Raw genomic sequence first — 22229 nt, forward strand, 5'->3', positions numbered from 1 at the left:
CCTGCTCTCTATGGGTGAGGAATCAGAGGCCCACATGCCAAAGCTCATGCCTCAGTTCATCCAAGAAACTCAAGTTCATTGGGCTTCAGCTGCCTGGACCCCAGTGCTCTTTGCATCGCCTCCCTTCCATCTCAACAAAGGCCACGGCTGAATGCTGCAGTAGGAAACTCTGGCTCCACAAATCCCATCCCTCTGATTTTAGTATTTCCTTGCTGCCCCCAAGGCAGAGATCTTCCTGCCATCTATCAGACTTGGAGGATAAATATTCTCTCTTATTCAGAAAAACAGGTATGGAAGGAGAGGGGGGACTTCATCTCAACATGGAAAAATGGAAACTAGTTTCAGGAAGGGCTTCTACTGGGGCAGAGCGCAACTGCGTGCAGATGCTCCTGATGCTCTGAGCTGGAAGGAGTTTCAGCTCATGGAGGAAGCATCTGTCCATGGTCTCCAGAAATGCATCCATCAACCCTCCAAGGACTCATAAAAGGAAACGGCATTACAGGCAAACTTCCAAGAGAAGCAACAGAATGGGAACAGGAACTTGAAACATCTTTTATGGCTTTCAGTCACTCTGTGGTAACATAAAAAAGACAAGGGAAGTGTTCCAAGTGTCGATCCCTTTTTATTTGTTACAACATTGGCCTTTGCAAGTTGTCGTAACTTGCTCCCCTCTCCTTGCTCCGATGCGGCCTATGAGGTGGAGGATAGGATAAGCTCCACCGTTGGCTGTAACACTGTAACACCTAACTCCCTGGACATTTTGTTCACCAAAATCTGTCTCCCTGCAGTGAAAGCCAGCGCCCGCATCCTGGCCAGTGTGGTGGGGTTCATTCAGGTTTGTCTGAGTGGGCCACACTATCGTGAGGGTATCCGCACACCACCCTGCCTACTTTTGCTGAAGGCTGGAACTCTAAAAAGATGTGGGTGTTGGTTTGGGGGGTGGAAGGACGGATTCTTGTTTGTTTCTGAAACAGCAGGGGTGGGAGAAGAGGAACCCCAGCAGGAAAGGAGGCAGACAGGCCCAATTTCTGGGATGAAAATGGAAGAAACAAACTGGTGAACAGGCAGGGAGGTGAGCACAGGCGGGGGGCTTTCCCCTGGGATACGGCAGGGCCACACCAGCTCCACAGAGCCGGGGGGGGGGGGGGGGGGGGGGGGGTGCTGGGCAGAAGGTAAGCCTCGCAAACCGAAATCTGCGCATGAGCAACACACTACCCTCCGCCTGGGGGATGGAGAAATCCCTCTGTCAGCTTTCAGTCAGCTCATTTAATTCACTGAACAAATATTTATGAAGCATCTACAATAGGCCACGATTATTCCTTTCATGACCACAAAGAGATTTTCTCTCAAAGAATCTATATTTTATTGTGAGCTGGAGCGAATGCTCATTTTTTTCTTCATTTCCTCCCAGCTCGAAGGAGCATACAGGCAATGCCTCCTCGATACCCTGGACACCATAATTTCCCCCGAAAGTCCACTCAGCCCATTACAGGATGCTACTGTGGTCTTGTCTAAGCTGTAAAATAGGATGCTAGTGTGGTTTCGTCTTCGCTGCCCCGGCTTTTTTGTTTTCTTGTCAGGGACCCTGGTCCTGACTACCTAAGTGTCCACTTAACTTCTAACACTGTCCTGCTTCCCTGCCTCCAAATGGTCTCCCTTCCTCCTGCCTCCAGCCCTACTGGCCCCTTCATTTCTGCTTCTCCATGTCTACTTCCAAGGCAAAGACCCTTCACCCCAGCCTACATTTCCCCAGTCTTCTTCCATTCCAACCCCATTTCCATCTATACGCCGCAGGCCAGTGGCCTTGCCTCCCTGGTCCTTCTCCCTCTGGTTTCTCAGCAGCATGTGCTGATCATGGCCACATCACCTCAAGGTGTCCTCTCTGTCATGCCCAACAGCCTCCCCACTTCCCCAGCCCTGCGTGCAATCTCCTAGCCTGTCTTCGTCTCCTCTCCCACTCCCACCAACTCTGCTTTCTATCCTCACAGGGAGTCTGGGTCCTTCAGCCCTGCCCACTTCTCCTAAACCACCGTCCTCTTGCAAGCCACACTGGCCTCCCTGCTTCCAGCACGAACCCTATGCTCCCTGTCTTCCTGGGCACACAGCTACGTCCGGTCTCCTGGTTCTCCTTGCAAGTAGGAATAGTGACGTGACTGGGTGGTCGGCAAGAAAGTGTGAGTGGAAACAAGGTGGGCTGCCCCGGGCCTTGCGGGAAAGCATACACACACTCTGCCCTGCAAATTCCTCTCACAGCTAGCTGCGCTGTGAGGCTTACAATCTTAGATGAGGCGCAGATTTCCACTTGAAAAAAAATGACAGACAAAATGGATAATACGCTGCCAGATTTGTTGTGTGTTTTATCCTGTGCAGTACAAACAGCACCCACAATGCTCACGCTGGCTGAGAAGCAGGGGCCAAAGGAGTGTCACGAAGAATGAATTAGGGACAGGGGCTGAGATGTGCAGTGGGAGCAGGCGAGGACAGGCAAGGACAGGCAGCCTCCCCCACTCCTGGTCTCAGAGTACCAGAGAGTCTGGCAACTCTAAAATCTTTTTATTTTTATTTTTTTATTTTTAAAGATTATTTATTTATTTATTTGAGAGAGAGAGAATGAGAGAGAGCAAGCACATGAGAGGGGGGAGGGTCAGAGGGAGAAGCAGACTCCCTGCCGAGCAGGGAGCCCGATGCGGGACTCGATCCAGGGACTCCAGGATCATGACCTGAGCCGAAGGCAGTCGCTTAACCAACTGAGCCACCCAGGCGCCCTAAAATCTTTTTATTTTTAAAAATTTTTTTAAAGATTTATTTATTTATTAGAGAGAGAGACAGCAAGCAAGCACAGGGTGAGAGGCGGAGGGAGAGGGAGAGAGAAACCAAGCAGGCTCTGTGCTGAGTGTGCAGCCCAACGCAGGGCTCAATCCCATGACCCTGAGGTCATGACCCAAAATGAAATCAAGAGTAGGATGCTAAGGTCACCTGGGTGGCTCAGTCGGTTAAGCGGCTGCCTTCGGCTCAGGTCATGATCTCAGGGTCCTGAGATTAAGCCCCGCATCGGGCTCCTTGCTCAGCAGGGAGTCTGCTTCTCCCTCTTCCTCTGCTGCTCCCCCTACTTGTGCTCTCACTCGTGCTCTCTCTCTCAAATAAATAAATATCTTAAAAAAAAAAAAAAAAAAAAGAGTTGGATGCTCAACCAACTGCACCACCCAGGTGCCCCAAAAATAAAATCTTTAAACAAACAAACAAACAAAGGCCATGCTGCAGAATGGAGTAGAAAACCAGCAAGAAGTGCTGAGTGGGAGCTGGACATGGGCAGAATCAAATTCAGTACCTGTGGGAGAACACAAGAATGGGAGGGCAGACTGGGTAGAGGAGGTGGAATGAGGTTACAAGGAATGTTAAATGCAGAGTAAGGATCCCCACCCCACCTCAAGTAAAATAAGAAATCACTGCGAGATCAAGAGCAGGGGAGTCCCAATGGAATATGTTCTGCGATTACTCCGTGCTGGTGTCCGGTAACAACAGGTGGGCGGGCCCGAATCCACACGAACACACTGGTTAGGAACCTGGCCCTCCTTGACCGTCCACGAGGCACCAGCCCTCAGTGTAGATACCTGACCTCTCTGATGCCATCCTAGGATGCATGGTTAGGAAGGCACTCAGCCACACTTACTCTGTCTTGCTAAAGGGCAGAGGTTGATCAAAAACCATTCCCAAACTATCCAAACCCAGCTCCCTGAAACACACTCAGGCCCCAGGGGGTAGTTCACCCCCAGAGAAAATGGGAAGCTGCATTCCCGTGCAGGCGTCCCAGGAAGTTCTGCAGCCAAGACTGAGGTTCCGTGTAAGCCCAGGGAACCCGCTGGGCTGGGGCAATGCAAGGCTCCTCGAGATAATGTCACTCACTATCAATATTAGCACATCAGACTCTTGGAAGCACTAGCACGAGAGAGGAAGAAACCTAAAGTAGACAACTGACCCTGGCTTCCAGACCCCACTGCTTCCATTTACTAGAAGATATCATGGATGACAGCAGCAGTGTGCTGGATAACATTCATTCTGTTCACTAGCAGTCCCAGCCCAAAGCCCTCTCACGTACTCATCTCGTTTTATACTCCCAGGAACACTGGAGGGTGGCAATTGTCACCATCATTTGACACATCAAGAAACTGGGAGTAAAGCATGGCAAAACTGAGATTTAAACTTTGGTTTTCCAGGGGCGCTGGATGGCTCAGTCAGTTAAGCATCTGACTTCAGCTCAGGTTGTGATTTCAGGGTCCTGGGATCAAGTCCCATATCGGGCTCCCTGCTCAGTGGGGAGTCTGCTTGTCCCTCTCCCTCTGCCTCTCACCCCCTGCTCATGCTCACTCTCTCTCAAATAAATATTTTTAAAAATTAAAATTAAAAATAAACTTTGGTTTTCTAACTACATGTTTTTAAGCCCATCGCTTTTATCAACTATGAATTTCTGCCAGATTCTTGGCTGGATCTGAGGAGTCCAAGATGAATAAAACATAGTTCAGGTTTCCAAGAAGATGATGATTTAGTCAGTCACAGGCAATGAAAACAACTCAACACAATACGAGGCTATAAGTGCTATCAAAGGAGGAGGGAATACGGGGAGACGAGGAGGGGATCACGGCCTGCACAGGCAGACATGCAATAAATAGCAATCCGTGAAATCCTTCAGTCAATATTTATTGAGCAACTACTGTGTGCCAGACAACACTCTGGGTACTGGGGATATAGCAATGAAGAAAACAGATAAAACCCCTGCCCTCACATTCTGGAAGAGAGAGAGAACATTCTCCTATCAAAGGGTCTGGGTGGACTGATGGATGAAGAGGTGGATGGATGTGTCTGGGAAAAACCATGGAAGTCTTCATATAGTAGATGAGTCCTGAGCTGATTCTTGAAAACACAACGACAGAACGTTGGTCAGGGAAAGGAGGGGAAGCCAGGAATGCCTTCCAGAGAAGGAGCAGCATAGGGAAAACCATGAGGGCGTCCATCAGGCAGGGCTCTCTGGGGATCTTCAGGTAGTTCCCTCTGACTAAAGTGCTGTGGGCAGGCAAGGGACAATGGTGGGGAGGCAGGAAGGGGCCATGGAACTTGGGCACAGGATGCCAGTGAAAGGTTTTAAAGAAAGTTCACAACAAACACACCACAATTAAGCACAAATACAATGAAGTTCCTATCTTCGGAAGATTTATTGGAATAAACTTATTGGGTTGAACCCATCCCCAGACCTCTGAGGCTGCATCGTGACAAAGACGCTCAGCTTCCCAGGAGCCATCTCTTATCCTGATAGGTACTGTGCGCTGAACTGCAGAGACTGAGCCAGTCCAAGATGACAAGTCTTAGCTTCTCTAAAAAATAACCTTAACAGGGGCACCTGGGTGGCTCGGTGGGTTAAGTGTCCGACTCTTAATTTCAGCTCAGGTCATGATCTCAGGTCGTGGGATTGAGCCCCATGTTGGGCTCTGCCCTCAGCACAGAGTCCGCTTGTCCTTCTCCCTCTGCTCCTCCCCCCACTTGCATGCTCTATCTCTAAAATAAATAAATAAAACTTAAAAAGAAAAAATAACAACCTTAACAGTACATTTGTGCAAGGAGGGTTTGTGCCCTACGGTTCTAACAACAATTTCAAAAAGTGACCCAGAACTTTCCTTCAAGACAGGAATTTTAGAAATTGATCATTTGCTGATGAGCCCACCAAGTTCTGATATTTGTCCTGCTTTATGACAGCAATATTCCTAACATCTCCCTGAACTTGTAACCCTTCTTACAGGGCTTGAAGAAACAGCAACCATTATTTTTAATTATACCATAAAGGCCGATTCATAATACTCATATCCTCAGATAAGCCGCATGAAGACGCCTGGCCTCCATCCACATGCCACCCACTCACGCGTGTTTTGAACTATTATACAACAAACTCACTTCACATGCTCAGATCTTTTACCAAATAGCAGGAAACTATACAAGAGTCATACTGGCTCCCCCACAAAAGGGAAGGAAGGTCTTGTTTTCCTAAAATAGGATTAAAACACTCAACACTATCTAAAGCCCCGACTGAAGTTATCACGTTATAAAAATGTAGCTTTGTCATCGCCCTGGGAAAAAGAAGAGGCAGCCTGCAGAATCCTTGCCCCCTTTCTCTGTATAGTCAACTTGGGTGCCGGGTGTAACCCGCCCCCCCCCCCCATCCCCCCCCCCCCCCCCGCCCCCGACACACACACCACCACATACCTCTTTGAAGCACCAGGCACATTTTGGATGAATTAATAGACATTCTTCACATGAGGTGGCACTTCCACTAGTGCATATGTTGAGACCTTCAAAGAAAGATAAAGATGCACCAATTAGTTCCTGGCCATAAACCTTATTGATGAGGCCTTTGAATGGGGTGGGAGGATGAGTCACTTCCTTTTTTAGCAGGGAGTCTGGGTAAGGCTGAAGGGTACAGGACCCTGAGCTGATTGCAGGGTAAGGCACGTGGGCTGAGGCTTAGCACTGGCAGCGTGTGAAGCACCCACCAAGCATGCACACTTGGCTTAGCAACTCCCATTTCTTTTCCTGGACCCACTTGGATTTCCACCCCCATAACACAGTAGGTCCTCCCTCACTGAAGGCCTCATTACACTTAGTCCACCCAAAATGACAAAAAGAAATAGTACCAAAAAAAAGAAAAGAAAGAGGGGCGTCTCGGTGGCTCAGTCAGTTAAGGGTCTGCCTTCAGCTCAGGTCATGATCTTAGGGTTCTGGGATCAAGCCCCGCGTCGGGCTCTCTGCTCCTCAGGGAGTCTGCTTCTCCCTCTCACTCTCCCTCTGTGCACTCTCTCTCAAATAAATAAAATTTAAAAAAAAAAGGAAGGGAGGGATAGAGCGAGAGAGAGAGAGAGAGAAAGAAAGAGAAAGAGAAAGAGAGAGAGAAAAATGAAGAACAGATTGATCTCCTTCTGGCATAAGAAAAGAAAATCCTAAAGCAAGTACTATCACACCAAATCCAAGTGCACCAAAGGAAGCCAGCAGAACCCTTAAAGAAGAATGTGCCCAAGAAATACAATGCTGGGTTAAGATAAAGAAAATTCCTTAATTCAGTATACCTACTAGTAGGTCAAATAAGAAAAACCAAATCATCACCTCACTGGATAATGAAAAGGCACTTGATCAAATTCAAAACCCATCCCTAATAAAACATCAGAAACTAAGATTAGAAGGAAACTTCTTTATCACTGTAAAAGCTACTTATTTCAACCAAGGCCAATCCCCTCCGGTGGTGAAGTTAAACCCACTGCCCCCTCAACTCCCCACCCCACACCCAGTCCCCACCCTTTCTCGACCTTGCCAGCAGCACAGGTATCCTTGGTGAAACTTAACCCTTTTTCCCCTTCCTCTCAGAAACATCAAGGATACATTTCTTTTGACAAAGAGCAGAACATGAATGAAAATGGCTCTATTCAGCCCTCATAGCGCTACTAGACCCACTGGTCTCTCCTAGTCATTGCCTTGAATGTCAAAAGGAGAGAGGCCCATTGAATTGTTGGAAAAAAGAAATCCAGGGCCACCAGCCCTTGTTACAAAGAAGGGCCCAAAGTATAACAGGAAAAACAGAGCCAAAAAGGGAGAGTGGAGGAGAAAATATAGTGAACGCCACAAAGCACCATAAAAGCAATTATTGTACCCAAAAAACAAATAATCCAGTCAAGAAATGGGCAGAAGACATAAACAGTCACTTCTCCAAAGAAGATATAGAAATGGCCACCAGAAACATGAAAAAATGCTCCACATCACTTGTCATCAAGGAAATACAAATCAAAACCACAATGAGATACCATCTCACACCAGTCAGACTGGCTAAAATTAACAAGTCAGGAAATGACAGATGTTGGCAAGGATGCGGAGAAAGGGGAACCCTCCTACACTGTTGGTGGGAATGCAAGCTGGTGCAGCCACTCTGGAAAACAGTACGGAGGTTCCTCAAGAAGTTAAAAACAGAGCTCCCCTACGACCCAGCAATTGCACTACTGGGTATTTACCCCAAAGATACAGATGTAGTGAAAAGATGGGGCACCTGCACCCCAATGTTCATAGCAGCAATGTCCACAATAGCCAAACTGTGGAAGGAGCCAAGATGCCCTCAACAGATGAATGGATAAAGAAGATGTGGTTCATATAGACAACGGAGTATTACTCAGCCATCAGAAGGGATGAATACCCACCATTTGCATCAACATGGATGGAACTGGAGGGTATTATGCTAAGTGAAATAAGTCAAGCAGAGAAAGACAATTATCATATGGTTTCACTCATATGTGGAATATAAGAAACAGTGCAGAGGATCATAAGGGAAGGGAGGGAAAACTGAATGGGAAGAAACCAGAGAGGGAAACAAACCATAAGAGACTCTTCATCATAGGAAACAACAACTGAGGGTTGTGGAAGGGAGGGGAGGTGGAGGGATGGGGTATCTGGGTGATGGGCGGGCATTAAGGAGGGCACGTGATGTGATGAGCACTGGGTGTTACACAGAACTGATGAATCACTGACCTCTACATCCGAAACTAATGATGTACTATATGCTGGCTAACTGAATTTAAATTAAAAAAATAAACATTAAAAAAATTTAAAAGATCCCGGGGTAGGGGGAGAACAGTTATTGTAAGACATCTTGAAACTGCAGCATTTCCCCAATTTGCTAATTTTAACTCCCTGCTTCTTCCCTGCCACTAGCAGTAAAAAACAGAAACCGAGTGACAGGGAGTGTCATTCCCGAGGAACACTAGAGGGAACAAATACTGTTTGGGGTAAGAATGGCTACCGGGATAGAAAGGAGAAACTGGCAGGACCAGAGATGCTGGGAAGAAAGGAGGGGTGGCTTCGGAGGCTCAGAGAGGGTAAAGTCAGATGCTTTCCTCCAGGCAGAGACCCCAACCCTGAACTCTGGACCCCTGGTCCCCATCAGCTACCACAACCCCAGAGCTGGGGGACCCCAATCTCACCGCCAGGACCCCCTAGGTGCAAGCCCTGGCCTTGGAACACATTTCTTTGGAGAAACAAGCTGGGACCAACCACCATGCATAACCTCATTTCAGCAAGAAGAGCCCTTCCCAGGTCCAAACACTAACCAAGAAGGTCTCTGAATCCAACCCACTGGGAATTTGGGCTGGCCTGCCTCCTGCTTGCATTGACAAATTCCTTTCTCATTTTATTTTATTTTTTTAAGATTTTATTTTTTTGACAGAGAGAGAGAGCACAAGTAGGCAAAGAGGCAGGCAGAGGGAGAGGGAGAAGCAGGCTCCCCGCTGAGCAGGGAGCCCGAGGTGGGGCTCAATCCCAGGACCCGGGGATCATGACCTGAGCCAAAGGCAGCCGCTTAACCAACTGAGCCACCCAGGTATCCCTCCTTCCTCATTTTAAAGTGAATCCACTCACTTGATGACTTTTAAATAGGCACTTATGCTTAAAAAAAAAAAAAAAAGTGTGCAGAAAGAGTTTCAAAATAACAGTTCTACTTTGTGGTCAAATCCCCTTATGTGTCAGAAACCCAAATGTGGGGTGAGGGGGGATCAAATTGTAAATGAAAGTGACTTTCGGGGCACCTGGGTGGCTCAGTCGGTTGGGCGGCTGCCTTCGGCTCAGGTCATGATCCCAGGGTCCTGGGATGGAGCCCCACATCGGGTTCCCTGCTCAGTGGGGAGCCTGCTTCTCCCTCTCCCACTCCCCCTGCTTGTGTTCCCTCTCTCGCTGTGTCTCCTCTCTGTCAAATAAATAAAAAATCTTAAAAAAAAAAAAAGAAAGTGACTTTCCCCCTGCTCTCCTTACCAAATACAAACTCAGGCCCTTGTGGCATATCATTTTCCTTGATGCATAAAATCATTTCCATAAAATCATGGAATTGCAGACCCTCAGAGCTAGAAATGTCTTAAAATGAGCTAGTCAAGTCAGCTCATCCTCGAGATGAAAACATGCGAAAACAAGAGTAAGTGACTTGAAACAAGGAGCTCAGTCTCCAAAAAGGGGTCAGAAGGGGTGCTGCCTAGCAAGTGCCCATATGGGGGATGCCTGGCAATCCCTAAGCCATCCCAGGCTCAGGGACACATGACCAGTGAGCTCTGGGGTCCTCTCAAGGAGATCTATAACAGGCCCTCAATCAGAGAGGAATTTGAGGTCAGACGTCTCATTTATGTCTCTGCTTCAACCCACATAAATTCACAAAGACCACTTTCTAATGACCAGGGCCTCATCAGTGAGCTTTAGGAATTTGGATCATGGGTCTTGAGCTCAGGGCAATAAGGGCTCCTCAGTTCTGACCCAGGCAGACTGGGCTCTGGTCTTCTGCTTTGCCAGCCTAAAAGATCTTGGACGTAAAACTGATGTGGCTCAAAGGATATGACAGACATCTGGTATGAAAACATACTGAACAATCATAAAATATTTATTGTTCTGCTTCACTAATTGTTTCTATTACTATCGCATATTCACATGCAATAGTAAAGTCGTTTTATTGCACTCAAAAGGATTCCTCTAAAATGAGGTTGCTATTGGGACACATTCAAATTCAAGAAAGCCTGCACTAAGCACGTACTAAACGCTAAGCTCTGGACTAGGGGATGCTAGAAATACAGAGATGAATGAGCCAGGCCTTGCTCCTGGGGAGCTCCAGGTGCCAGGCAGCAGGTAGCAGACGGGCACTCCCGGAACCCAGAGCCTAGGCTGGTGCTGACACATGCCACAGTGCCAGGGCTCGTCCCTTTGGCATCTCTCCTCTCTCCACCTATTAATATTTCAGTTTGGATTTGGCTGGATGAGTCACTCACTCGGCACCAACAGCATTTTGAAAGGACGGAAGCAATGAATAAAAAGTCAAACAGCTAGAGTTCACAAATGTCAAAGTGTTGTGTCTAGGTCATGGAACTAGGCGCTAGTGGCCCAGACGATGGCCACAGCTTTTCTTGGTTTGCACTGTGACTATTTCCAGCTCAACTGCAACTGCCTGCAGCCCTTAATATCTCTGCAGCCAGGGTTTACTGCAAACCATAATCTAAAAATATGCTTTCCTTCCGAAACTCATTGACTCACTCCTCTCTTTCATCAGTCATATCCAGGCAGCCACCATGTCCGGTCGATCATTCCTTCAAGATGTATGAAATGTTTCTCCTAATCCAACCCTTCCTGCCTGCCCCCTCCTGCTCCACAGTGCCCGAGCCAGCCCTCTGCACTCAGTCTAGATTCCTGCAAGGGCCTCCTGCCACATCCCTCCCTGCAGCTTCTCCCCATTTCTGTCCACCCCACATGTCCAAGGTCACACAACACCTACTAAAGCACACATCCAGCAGGTGGAATTTCCTGATCCGAGACATTCAGCGGGATAACAGAAACCAGTACCAAGCTGGAACGACCCAATACTGGCAGGGGGAGAGGGGACATGACGCTATTCAGCAGGGACAGTGGGAAAAGCATCATGAGGATATAGGGTGTATACTCACCCTAGAAGACACATGAACAATAACAGACCATGATATTCGGAACAGTTTGTATGTGTGTCACCTTCATGATTCAACTGAGAAGTGGGCTTCTCATGGTCCTAAATTACATTTAGTCACTGTTGTCAAGACAACAGAAAATAAAAACATTTCATTATTGTTTTTTTTTTTAAAAAGTGACAAGCCACTGGAAAGCCTCTCCCCAGACCCTGAATCACGTCCCCCACATTTCTTACACAGTGAACAAAATGTTTCTGGTTCAGAATCTAGCAACTAAGTAGTCATTGATCCAAAGATGTTACCATAAACTGTAAATATGCCCTGGGAAGGCTTGATCTTGGTCAGTTCCCATCTTAGACTGCTTTTCTGAACATCACACATCTGCAGAACATCCAGCTTGACAGATAGCACTTGTATTTTTAAAACACCAATTTAGGGAAACCTGGGTGGCTCAGTCATTAAGCATCTGCCTTTGGTTGGGGCATGATCCCAGGGTTCTGGGATCAAGCCCCACGTTGGGCTCCCTGCTTGGTGGGAAGCCTACTTCTCCCTCTCCCACTCCCCCTGCTTGTGTTCCTGCTCTTGCTATTTCTCTCTCTGTCAAATAAATAAATAAAATAAAACACCAATTTATATGATTGCTTATAATATGCAGCTTTAAAGAAGAATGTGCATGCTCCCTATATACTGATAGGAAGCTAACCTTGATATATCACTAAGTTAGAAATAAAAGGCAAGACATACAACAGTGTGGATAGTGCTGTCTTTCAATAAACATAAGGGGAGGGATATTTGTAACATACGCATAGAAAACACTCTGGATACGTTAAGAAACCTAACAGGGATAGTCTGTGCCAGGAAGGGGTCAGGGCAATATGCTAGACTGATGGGCAAGAAGAATGGAAAACAGATTTCTCACTGTACAACTGTTACACCATAAAAATATCATGTGACTATATTACCTATTCAAAAAATAATTTTTAAAATGGCAATCAATTACCTCTATGGCCTCCTCCAAAAACCCATAATTCCAGTCTAATCATGAGGAAAAACATCAGACAAATCCCAATAGAGGGACAATCGACAAAATATGTCCTCAAAACTATCAAGGTCATCAAAAACAAGAAAACACTGAGAAACAGTTAGAGCCAAGATGAGCCTAAGGAGACATGGTAACTCAATTTAGGTAGCATCCTGAATGGATCCTAGAACAGAAAAGGGACATTGGGTAAAAACTAAAGAAATCTGACTAAAGTATGACCTTTAGGGGCACCCGACAGGCTCAGTCAGTAGAGTATGGGACTCAAGATCTCAGGGTCATGAGTTCATTAATTGTAAAAAAATGTACCATACTAAGGTAAGGTGTTAATAATGGGCAAAACTGGGTGTGGGGTATATAGGAACTCTCTGTACTATCCTCTCAATTTCTCTGTAAATCTAAAACTGCTTTACATTTTTAGAAAGTTGAGGGGTTTTCTAAAGACACTGAAACCATGAGGTAGTGGGATGGGGGCAGGGGGATCCATTGTGGTTGTTATCAGGAACCTAAAGGTAAATGAGACCTGGGCAATTTGCCACGCAGCACGTGAGGGAGAACCCCCCCCCAGCCCCTAGTCCCTCTAACAGAATGTCCTATGGGAGCAAGGGAAGCAGAGGCCAATTCCACCTACCCAAAGGATGCAGAGAAGACTTCACAAAGGAGGGGACATTTGGGCTGCAATTAGGGGACGAGGAGAGGCTATCCTAGGCGGGAGAGATCCAAGCACTGGTTCTGCCACTTCCTGGCTCCATGACCTTTGGCAAGTCACTACCCTTTCCAGGCCTCAGTATCCTCATGCAAGCAATTCAGGGCGTGCAATACATGGCCTCTATCATCTATTCCCGCTCAAAAAACCTTGACACATTCAAATGGGGTCTCTCTCCCCCAAAATGTTTCCCACTAGTAAGCTACGTGCACAGTCCCTGACCTCAAAACCAGTTACAGAAGGCAGCAAGGAGCAGAGGACTGAACAAGCCCCACCCGCCCTGTGTGCACACACCTCCCCAAGACTCAAGCTCATCCATCCATTGAACCAGTATGCTTTGGGCACTATCCTAGGCATGGAGGACACAGTGATAAAGAAAATCGACGGAACTCCTGGCCCTCACAGTGCTTATGTTCTGGTTGGAGGAGAATCCTCTTGGGGGGTACTGACAGTAAACAAGATCAGAGAGCACATGAGATGATGAGGGCTGTGGAGAAAAATCAAGGAAAGAAAAGTGACAGGAGGAATATGGGGCAGGAGGTTTAGTTGACAGTGGCCAGGGACAACTTGGCTGAGCAGGAAACCACCAAGAAAAGGCTGCAGGATGGAGGCAGCTGGCTCTGCAGCTATCTGGGGGAGCGTATCCCAGGCCCCGGGGAGGGCCCTGCTGTGCGGCAAGAACGGAGAGTGAAGGGCACCAGCGGCAGTGGCCAGAAACATAAAGTCAGGGAAGTCAGAGTGCATGGAGAGGCCGGGCGGGACACTGTCAGGACTCCTGGAAGCCACTGGAGGGTTTTAAGCAGAGTGGCATGATCTGACTTGAGTTTTAACAGAATCACTCTGAGTGAGAGCTACAAACAGGTAAAAGGGACAAGGGCAGGAGCAGCCCCCATCTGCGGGGGAGGGGAGAAAATCCTAGGTGGTGTTAGAGGAGGAGGGTGGGGGGGAGGGAATCTAGTAAGGAAAGCAGGCCACACCACCTCCCCCTCCAAGCATCCAGCATAGGGGACGTGTCAAGGCCTGCCTGGGAGCACACTTTTCACCAGGTGGCCCAGGAATCAAACCCTGCCTTCAACAGAAGCAAGAAGAAGCCTCACAAACAGTGGGTGCCTATACATAAAGTGTTCCTTTATATTTACGAAGCCCATTAATCCCATGCAACTGGAAAGAAAGCAAACAAACTATAGCAGTGGGCTTTCTGAAGCCTTCCCCCCACCCCAGCCAAGAAAAAATACCTGTGAAAAGAGACTCCCCCCACTCCAACCCAGCTGCACACTGCCACATGCAGAGGACGCTATTATTTAAGCAGCGCGTAACTGTTCCACATTACTGATATCCTCGAAACTTTTCAGAATAGTTTCAGGCGCCGGCTAAAGAAGCGGAGCTAGTAACCAGGGCAGGCAGGCACAAAAAGCCTTTTGCCAACTACTTAGATATTTTAATTCTCCGTTGCCTCAGTAGCTAAATACGCGCGGAGAACAAGCAGGAGGAGAATACTAATTAGAGCTAATTAGACCCTGCCCTCTTCTGCCTCAATCCCCTTTATAAAAAGCCCCCCTCATTCAAGGATGGTGGGGCTAAAATGTAAATACCTGGGCTAAAGAGCAGTCTCCAAACCAAGCCCACTGTTTGCATCCTGCTGCCCTGTTCTTTCTAAACCTAGGCCTGGTTACCTGAAGAGAGCTGCAAAGCCAAGGCCGAATTCCAGCGGCCCCCTCACAGCCCATGGAACCTGTGGTGCAGGGCAGAGTGCTGCCAACAGGAGCCCACAAAACGGAATAAAGGGCTCTCTTAGGATTCAGAGCATTCTAATTTGCAGGGCATTTCCTGAAAGAACATTTGATTTTTTTTTTTTTTTAATGAACGATGATAGCAAACATGACTCCAGTCCTGCAGCAAGATCAATACCACGCTCCTCCCCTTCCTTGTGGGGGAGCAAAGACCTCACCCCACAGAAACCCTTCGCTGGTTCTGTGGGAAGACCATGTCCAAAAGTCCTGTCTGGAAGCTCTTGGCCATGGGATGAGGAGAGCAGGAGATAACTCTGGGACTGGGGGGGGGGGGGGGTTGTCAGCCTGCCAGAGACTTGTTTGAAATGAGCCCTCTTAAATTAAAAGTCTGTTTCCTGGTTTAGGCACAGAGATGGAAGTGTAGAGAAAGCAACAGATGGGCAACTTGGCCCCTGGTCTCGGGACACCCAGGCAGGCATGGCCCTGCAGGTCACCTCTTTATTTCACTGGGCAATGAAGGTTTTTCTTTCCAATCATGTTCCTAGCAGCAAGACAGGAAACATGCTCTGGAAAAAGTACCTGCGCTGCTTCAAAAGAGAAGAAAAGGGAAGGAAGAGAAAAGAAAAACTGTTTCGAACTCTGAGGCTGGCTCAGCAACACTGGGGCACTAGGAGAAATCACAGATATGAGTCAGCCCCTTCTCACCTTGAGAAGCTCCAGGGCTAAGAGGGAGATGACAGGTCTGGAAGCCAGCGATGGGCTTGCCGTACCTTGGCTCTGCTGACCCACAGCGGGCTGGCTGAGCTCTCACAGGGCAACAGTGCAAGAAAAGGGAGCTCTGAAGGAGCTGGAGAGAAACCACCATGGCCCGATGCTTTTCTCCCTACCTAAGCTGCATCATGGGGGACAAAGGGCCCTGGACTGAGAAGCTCTGAGATCAGCAGACAAGGAGAGTGGGCAAGTCACTTCGCCCTTTTGGGCCCAAGTGAATAAATGGAGATCATTGTGAAGATACACGTGAACTGTGAAAAACAGAAATCACAACGCAAATGGAAAACAATATATGAAAAGAATTCTTCACAACTAGAAACAAAATTTGAGTTTTTATTAGAATAGGAGAATGTCAAGCTGTAGGGGTACTTAGAAATCCTCTCCTTTAGCAGTTCCAAACTTTGGGATTTCACAGAACATGAAGAACAGAACAGAACAAAGAGAAAAAGAGGAGGGGAAGTTTATACAGGATTGCCAGATTTTTTATTTTGCCTCTATCATCACTATAAATTATGAAAAGTTTTCCCACCAAAAATAAAAAAGACGTAATTTCAAATTAAAGGACAGTCCTTGTGAGGCCGGGGACCACTGGCAAAGACAAACTCCTGTGTGTGACACAAGCTTCATCTTTCTCTTTGCATTTCCCCGAGGACGCAGGAAAACATCAATAGGTGCTGGCTGCCAGATGGGTGTTTGGAAACCACGGATCTGCTCCAAGCTCTACAGTGACTATTTTCCCGTTAAAGAAATCTTGCTACAGTATTAAGTCTGAATTCGGGCCTAAAGGAAGTTTTCGTTTGCCTAGAACCCTCCTCCTCTCAGGGGTAAACCTTCATCTGGCTTCCCAAATGAGGCGCCACAGGGGAATAGTCCCCTCTCGCTTGGCAGCCAGACGCAAGAGCAATCAAGTATCTTGGGCTTGCAAGCCAGTGGAGCAATGAAGCACCCCAGCACACAATTATTTCCCCCGGGAAAGGAGAAAGACTGGAGCTTCCTGCTTTTTTTGGAGGGCTTGGGGGTGGCTTATCCGCCTGGCAGCCAGGCGCAAAACAGAGCATCCTCCCTCTAGGGCCTCCTAACTGCCACATCCAGCCGTCTCCCAACTCCGAAAACTTACAGCAGGTAACTGAGGGCTCCTCACACAGCCGCCGGCCCTTGGCAGGGTCGCGCCAAAGCAATCGCACACGCCCTGCCCTCCGCCCCAGAACCCTCCAGAGTTAGGGGAATGTTCGGGGGCGAGTGTTTGTAAACCTCGGGATAAAGCCATGCAGAAGGAATCAGGTCGGGAAGTCCAGGTGGGGCTGTGGCTTGGGACGCCCGTCTCCCTCAGGTTTTGCGGTGGCTTGGGGGAGGAAGCGAGGGGATTACAACTTTAAAGGAAGGCGGTTGGCCTGGGTGCAGTGAAACCCTAGGATACGCTAAGGGGCCCCAAGCACCCGCAGTTCCAAGAGACGAGCCCTCTCCCGAGAAGCCGTGGCTCCAGCAAGGACTCCGGGTCTCTCCCCCGCCCCGCTTGCTGCCCTTCGCCTGAGGACCGGGGCACCGGTGGCATCCGTCGGCGCCTCCCCGCAGCCCGCCCGCCCCCGGCCGGCCACAAGGGCCGCTTTGTGCCGGGGAGTGCGGCGCCCCGGCCCCCTCGCAGGGCTGGCGGCGGCCCTCCCCGGGCACTGGGCGCGGGCGCACGCGGGCCGTCAGCAGCCCGGCAAGGCTGTTTACACAGGAAGGGAAGGCTCCTCCTCGGCCCGGGACTGACCGACGGCCGACGACAGCGCGCCGGGGCGGCCGCGGGCTGCGCGCGGGGTGGCGCACGCACCTCGCGAGCCCTCCACCCGGCCGTACCCCGCGACTCGCCCACCTGGGGGGGCCCAGAAGAAGCTCTCCCCTTCAGCCGGCGCCCCCCGCCCGGCCCTCCACGCCGCCTGCGGGCGGCTCGTCGCCCGACAAAGTTTCTGGGCGCCGCGGGCGGCCCGGCTTACCTGGGAGGCTAGGCACGAGCGCGCAGAGCCCGAGCAGGCAGGCGTACAGGGGCGCCGGGGCCCGCGGCATGGTGGGGGCGCCCGGCCTCAGCGGCGGCGGGCTCCGCAAGGGCCCAGGGCCGGGGCCGGAGCGCGGGGGCCGAGGGCCGGGGGCCGCAGCCGCATGCCCGGCTCACAGCGCCCGCGGCCGGGCGGGAGACGCTGGCGGCTGCGCTGGCCCGCGCCCCGCCGCCACCATCCCTCCCGCAGCGCTCGCAGCCGAGTCCCGGGGCTGCCCGGGGGGCGGGGGGGCGGGGGAGGGGGAGTCGCGGCTCGGGACGGCCCCGGCGGGCGACTCTGGGCCCGGGAGGGGTTGGACTCCGCGCTGGGGCCGCGACTTGGGCTCCGGGACGCGCCGCCACACTCTGCCCTCCGCCTCCGCCCCTTCCCTTCCTCCCTCCGGCCCGCCAGGCTCCACTTTCCTCCCTCCCTCTCTCCTCCCCTTCTCCCCCTTTCCAAGCCCCCGCCCGGCTGCCACACGGTCAGTTTACGGCGGGGCGGGGCGGGGCGGGGCGAGCTCCGGGCAGGGCCAGCTCCGCCCCGCGCGGGGACCCGCCCGGGACTCGGAGCCCCGGACTCCCAGGTGGAAGTCCCTTCTGGAGCCCTTGCTGGCGGGGAGGGGGGGGGTTCGCGAGGGAGGGTCTCGCGGTGCTTTCGTAGCAGCCGGGCGCCACGGGGAGGGGGCGGGCCACGCCCCCCCATTCCTTTGGGTTGACATCGGGAGGGAGAGCAGGTCCGTGAGATCCCGCCGCGGCCGTCTGGTTGTCTCGAAGTCGCACGGCCGGCCGCGCGCTCGCCCGAGGAGCTACGGAAGCGCCTGCTGGTGTACTACGGGGAGAGGCGCTTGATCGGGAAGGGAGGGCATGTGGGGCTTGGAGGCACGGGTAAAGTCCACTTTTCCCTCATTAACGCTTTGCCCTTTCCGAGGATTCGAGACGGGACGATATGCCGCTATCCTTCCTTTTCCTTATCTCGACACACTGGCGATTTTCGTGGAGCTAAACTCATAAACAGATGTTCGGGCTTTCAGCTTATCCTGTACGTCTGAGCTGGTTCTGAAATGGCCACCAAGAGCTGAGAGTGAGGAGTTTCCCCTGACAGCGCGCGCGAAGGGACAGGTAGGCTTGGGCTGGGCCACGATGAGTGGATTAAGACTGGAATGGTTCATAGGCAGGAGGGAAGAGGTGGCCTTCGTGTGGAAGGCAATAGTAACGGGACGCCTAGCACGGACAGAAAACACTCTGCTAGCCAGGCACTGCGCTAAATTACCACCTTAACTCACTTAATCCTCCCCACAACCCTGCTGTTATCCAGATGAGAAAAGTGAGACACAGAGGTGTTAGTTTTCTGGAGGAAGTGACAGAGCTGGGATACCTGTCCAAAAGTTCAGAATGCCTTTACTAAAAACAGAAGCAGTTAAGGAGTAAAGAGCAAAGTGATAGCTCCCAAGGGCCAGGCCGGAGATAGTTCTGACTGCCCTGATTAAGGAGTTTGGAATTTAATCTTCATTTGTGCCCCTTTCCACTCCCAAACTCTGCCAAGGTGGTGCCCTGATGCCTAAGGAAGTAACTTATTCTTGTAGTATATTGTGCCTAAGGGCAAAGCTCCAAATTTCACTGAGGACCAGCATTTCGTCGGTAAACTGCATGCAAACATTGTACTCTGTAACATCCCCATGTTTGTTCTGATGTAACAGTCACACTCATCCCCAAATACTTTCCAGTAGAATTGATGCTGCAGAGGCTGCCCTGGGTCTATCTTAGGTCTTTCTGCCTTTCAAGAGAGTGGCCTTGGGAGGCAATGATCATAAATAATGGGAAGCTAGAGAGAGAGTTTGAACTGGGAGCTGACGTGGGCCAAGTGGTGATTTTAGAAGATTTGTCTGGCAGAGATGGAAAGAAAGTTAAGTCTCAAAAACTGAGTAAATGTTGCATTGATAAGCGTACTAATTGGCATTTATCTAGCATCCTCTAAATTTAAGCCTTTTGATGTCTGATCTGTGCCTCCCCTTCCCGCCCACAACACAGTGTTTCACAGTTCAGACCCTTATTTGCTTAAGTGCAATAAATGAGACACAAAAAGACAAATATTGTATGATTCTACCTATATGACATACCTAAAATAGGCAAATTCATAGAGTCAGAAAATATAATAGAGGTTACCAGGGGCTGGAGAGACAGGGGAATGGGGAGTTACAGACCCATATTTACCTAGACTGCACCTGGAAAGTGCTGCAATCAAATCTGCCCCCATCCTGCCACCTGGTGGTTCCCAACCTGCCCAGACCTGCCCTAAGCCACTGAATCCCAAATGATGGCAACATTCTTCCATGCTCCATTATCTTAGAACTACTTTGAAAATGCCTCTTCTAATCCCTCTGAAGTTTTTGGCTTCTGGCTTGTGGCTTTTATCTTGTTCTAGAACTCTTCATTCTTTTTATTAAGCTGGAGGGTAGAAATGCCCTTCAAATACTTTGACTTCCTCGAATCAGCAAAGTCAGGGTGCACTGATGCACCCCCTCAGGAAGGGGAGACCGTCAGCATTTCTCACAGTTCCTGGAACAGCTTCCCTTGTAGCTGCCCCGGGCGCATACCACTGCTGATCATTGCTGAGTTTCTGGGCTTGAAGGAGACTGCTGGTTGGATTGGGTTTGACTCTCAAAGTTTGAGCAAGGATAACCCAGAGAAATTTTATGTTTCTTATTAGTTTTAAATTATTTATTTCTTTTAAAGATTTATTTATTTATTTATTTGAGAGAGAGTATGTGTGCACGCACGAGCATGAGGGGATGTGGGGAGCAAGGGGCAGAGGGAGAAGGAGAGAGAGAATCCTCAAGCAGACTTCCCGCTAAGTAAGGAAGCCCAGAGCCCAGGAGCCCAGAGCCTAAGGAGGGGTGTGACCCCAGGACCCTGAGATCATGACCTGAGCCAAAATCAAGAAAGAGTGAGCCCCTTAACAGACTGAGCCACCCACACACCACTGTTTCTTATTAGTTTTAAAACGGGGGGGGGGGGCGCCTGAGTGGCTCAGTAGGTAAAGCCTCCAACTAGTGATCTCTGACCAAGTTATGATCTCATGGGTTGGGGGATGGGCTCCACACTCAGCCAGGAGTCCACTTGAGGATTCTCTCTCCCTCTGCCCCTCCCCCATTCATGCTTGTGCGTGTGCACTCTCCCTCTCTAAAATAAATAACAATCTTTAAAAAAAATAAAAATTAAACAAGGTCAGTTCCTCAAAAAGTTAAACATAGAATTACCATATGATCCAGCAACTCCTGTTCTGGGGATATACCCAAAATAATTAAAAAAAAAAAAAGGACTCAAATAAGCTGTACACCCTTGTTCAAAGCAGCATTATTTACAATAGCCAAAAAGTAGAAACAACTCAGATGTCCATCAACAGATGAATGGATAAACAAAATGTAGTATCTACATACAATGGACCATTATTTAGCCTTAGAAAGGAATGAAATTCTGACACATGCTACAACACAAATGAACCCTGAAAACGTGCTGAGTGAAATAAACAAGACACAAAGGACAAATATTGTACTTATTCTACTTATTTAAGGTCTCTAGAATAGACCAATTCATAGAGTCAGAAAGTGTAATAGAGGTTACCAGGGCCTGGAGAGAGGGGGGGAATGGGGAGTCATTAATTAATGGGTACAGAATTTCCAGTTTGGGGTAATGGAAAAGTTCTGGAAATGAATGGATTGTAGTGATTGTGGCCAATATTGTGAGTGCACTTAATGCCAGTGAACTGTACACTTTAAAATGGCTAAGATGGTAAATTTTATGTAATGAGCATACTTAATACTTAAATACTTAAAAATATATACTTAAATACTTAAAAATCAGATTAATTAAAACAAAATACTTAAATACTTAATACTTAAAAATCAGATTAATTAAAACTTCTCTATTTCACAATTCAGATTTACATGTTAACTGACTCCCAGAGTGAGTTGTCATATTCTGAAATTCAATTTACAATCCAGATCAAAAATCTTTTACCAATACATAGTCATAATTTAATATGTAGGGAAAAAAGTTCAAGGTGGGAGTGGAAGACAACCCTACCGTATTCACCTTAGTTTAGGTAATATGCTTCATTTACTCTGCTTTAATAGTCATGCCTAGGATTTGTCACAGTGCAAGAAATGAATGACCCTGGTGACAGGATACTACAAAATTCTTTTGCAGCAATTAATAGGGCTATGAAACATATTAAATTTTCTTTAATGTTAATATTAACTTTTTATTTTAAAAATACCAAATTCTATTTCTTTTTATAGGAAAATGTTCCTTTTTTTAAAAAGGCTTTATTTATTTATTTGACAGAGAGAGAGAGCGCACACAAGCAGGGGGAGTGGCAGGCAGAGGGAGAAGCAGACTCCCGACTGAGCAAGGAGCCTCTTGTGGGACTCTGTCCCAGGACCCTGGGATCGTGACCTGTTCCTTATAGGTTTTTCTCCTCCTG

General features: G+C 48.9%; 1 protein-coding gene across 1 annotated transcript in view; it reads right to left on the reverse strand.

Moving 5' to 3' along the window:
* The window catches only part of ITGB5 (integrin subunit beta 5), a 112776-nt gene extending 94962 nt beyond the window's left edge, over positions 1 to 17814 (reverse strand). The window contains exons 1-2 of the mRNA XM_032406742.1: positions 17709 to 17814; positions 6250 to 6335 (exon numbers count right to left, since the gene is read on the reverse strand). Coding sequence (XP_032262633.1) covers positions 6250 to 6335; positions 17709 to 17778 — 156 coding nt within the window. The 5' untranslated portion in view covers positions 17779 to 17814. The remainder of the gene's footprint in view (positions 1 to 6249; positions 6336 to 17708) is intronic.
* Positions 17815 to 22229: the final 4415 nt, after the last annotated feature.

This window comes from Phoca vitulina, unplaced genomic scaffold (genome assembly GCF_004348235.1).
Source record: "Phoca vitulina isolate PV1807 unplaced genomic scaffold, GSC_HSeal_1.0 scaffold8, whole genome shotgun sequence".
Taxonomy (NCBI): Eukaryota; Metazoa; Chordata; class Mammalia; order Carnivora; family Phocidae; genus Phoca; species Phoca vitulina.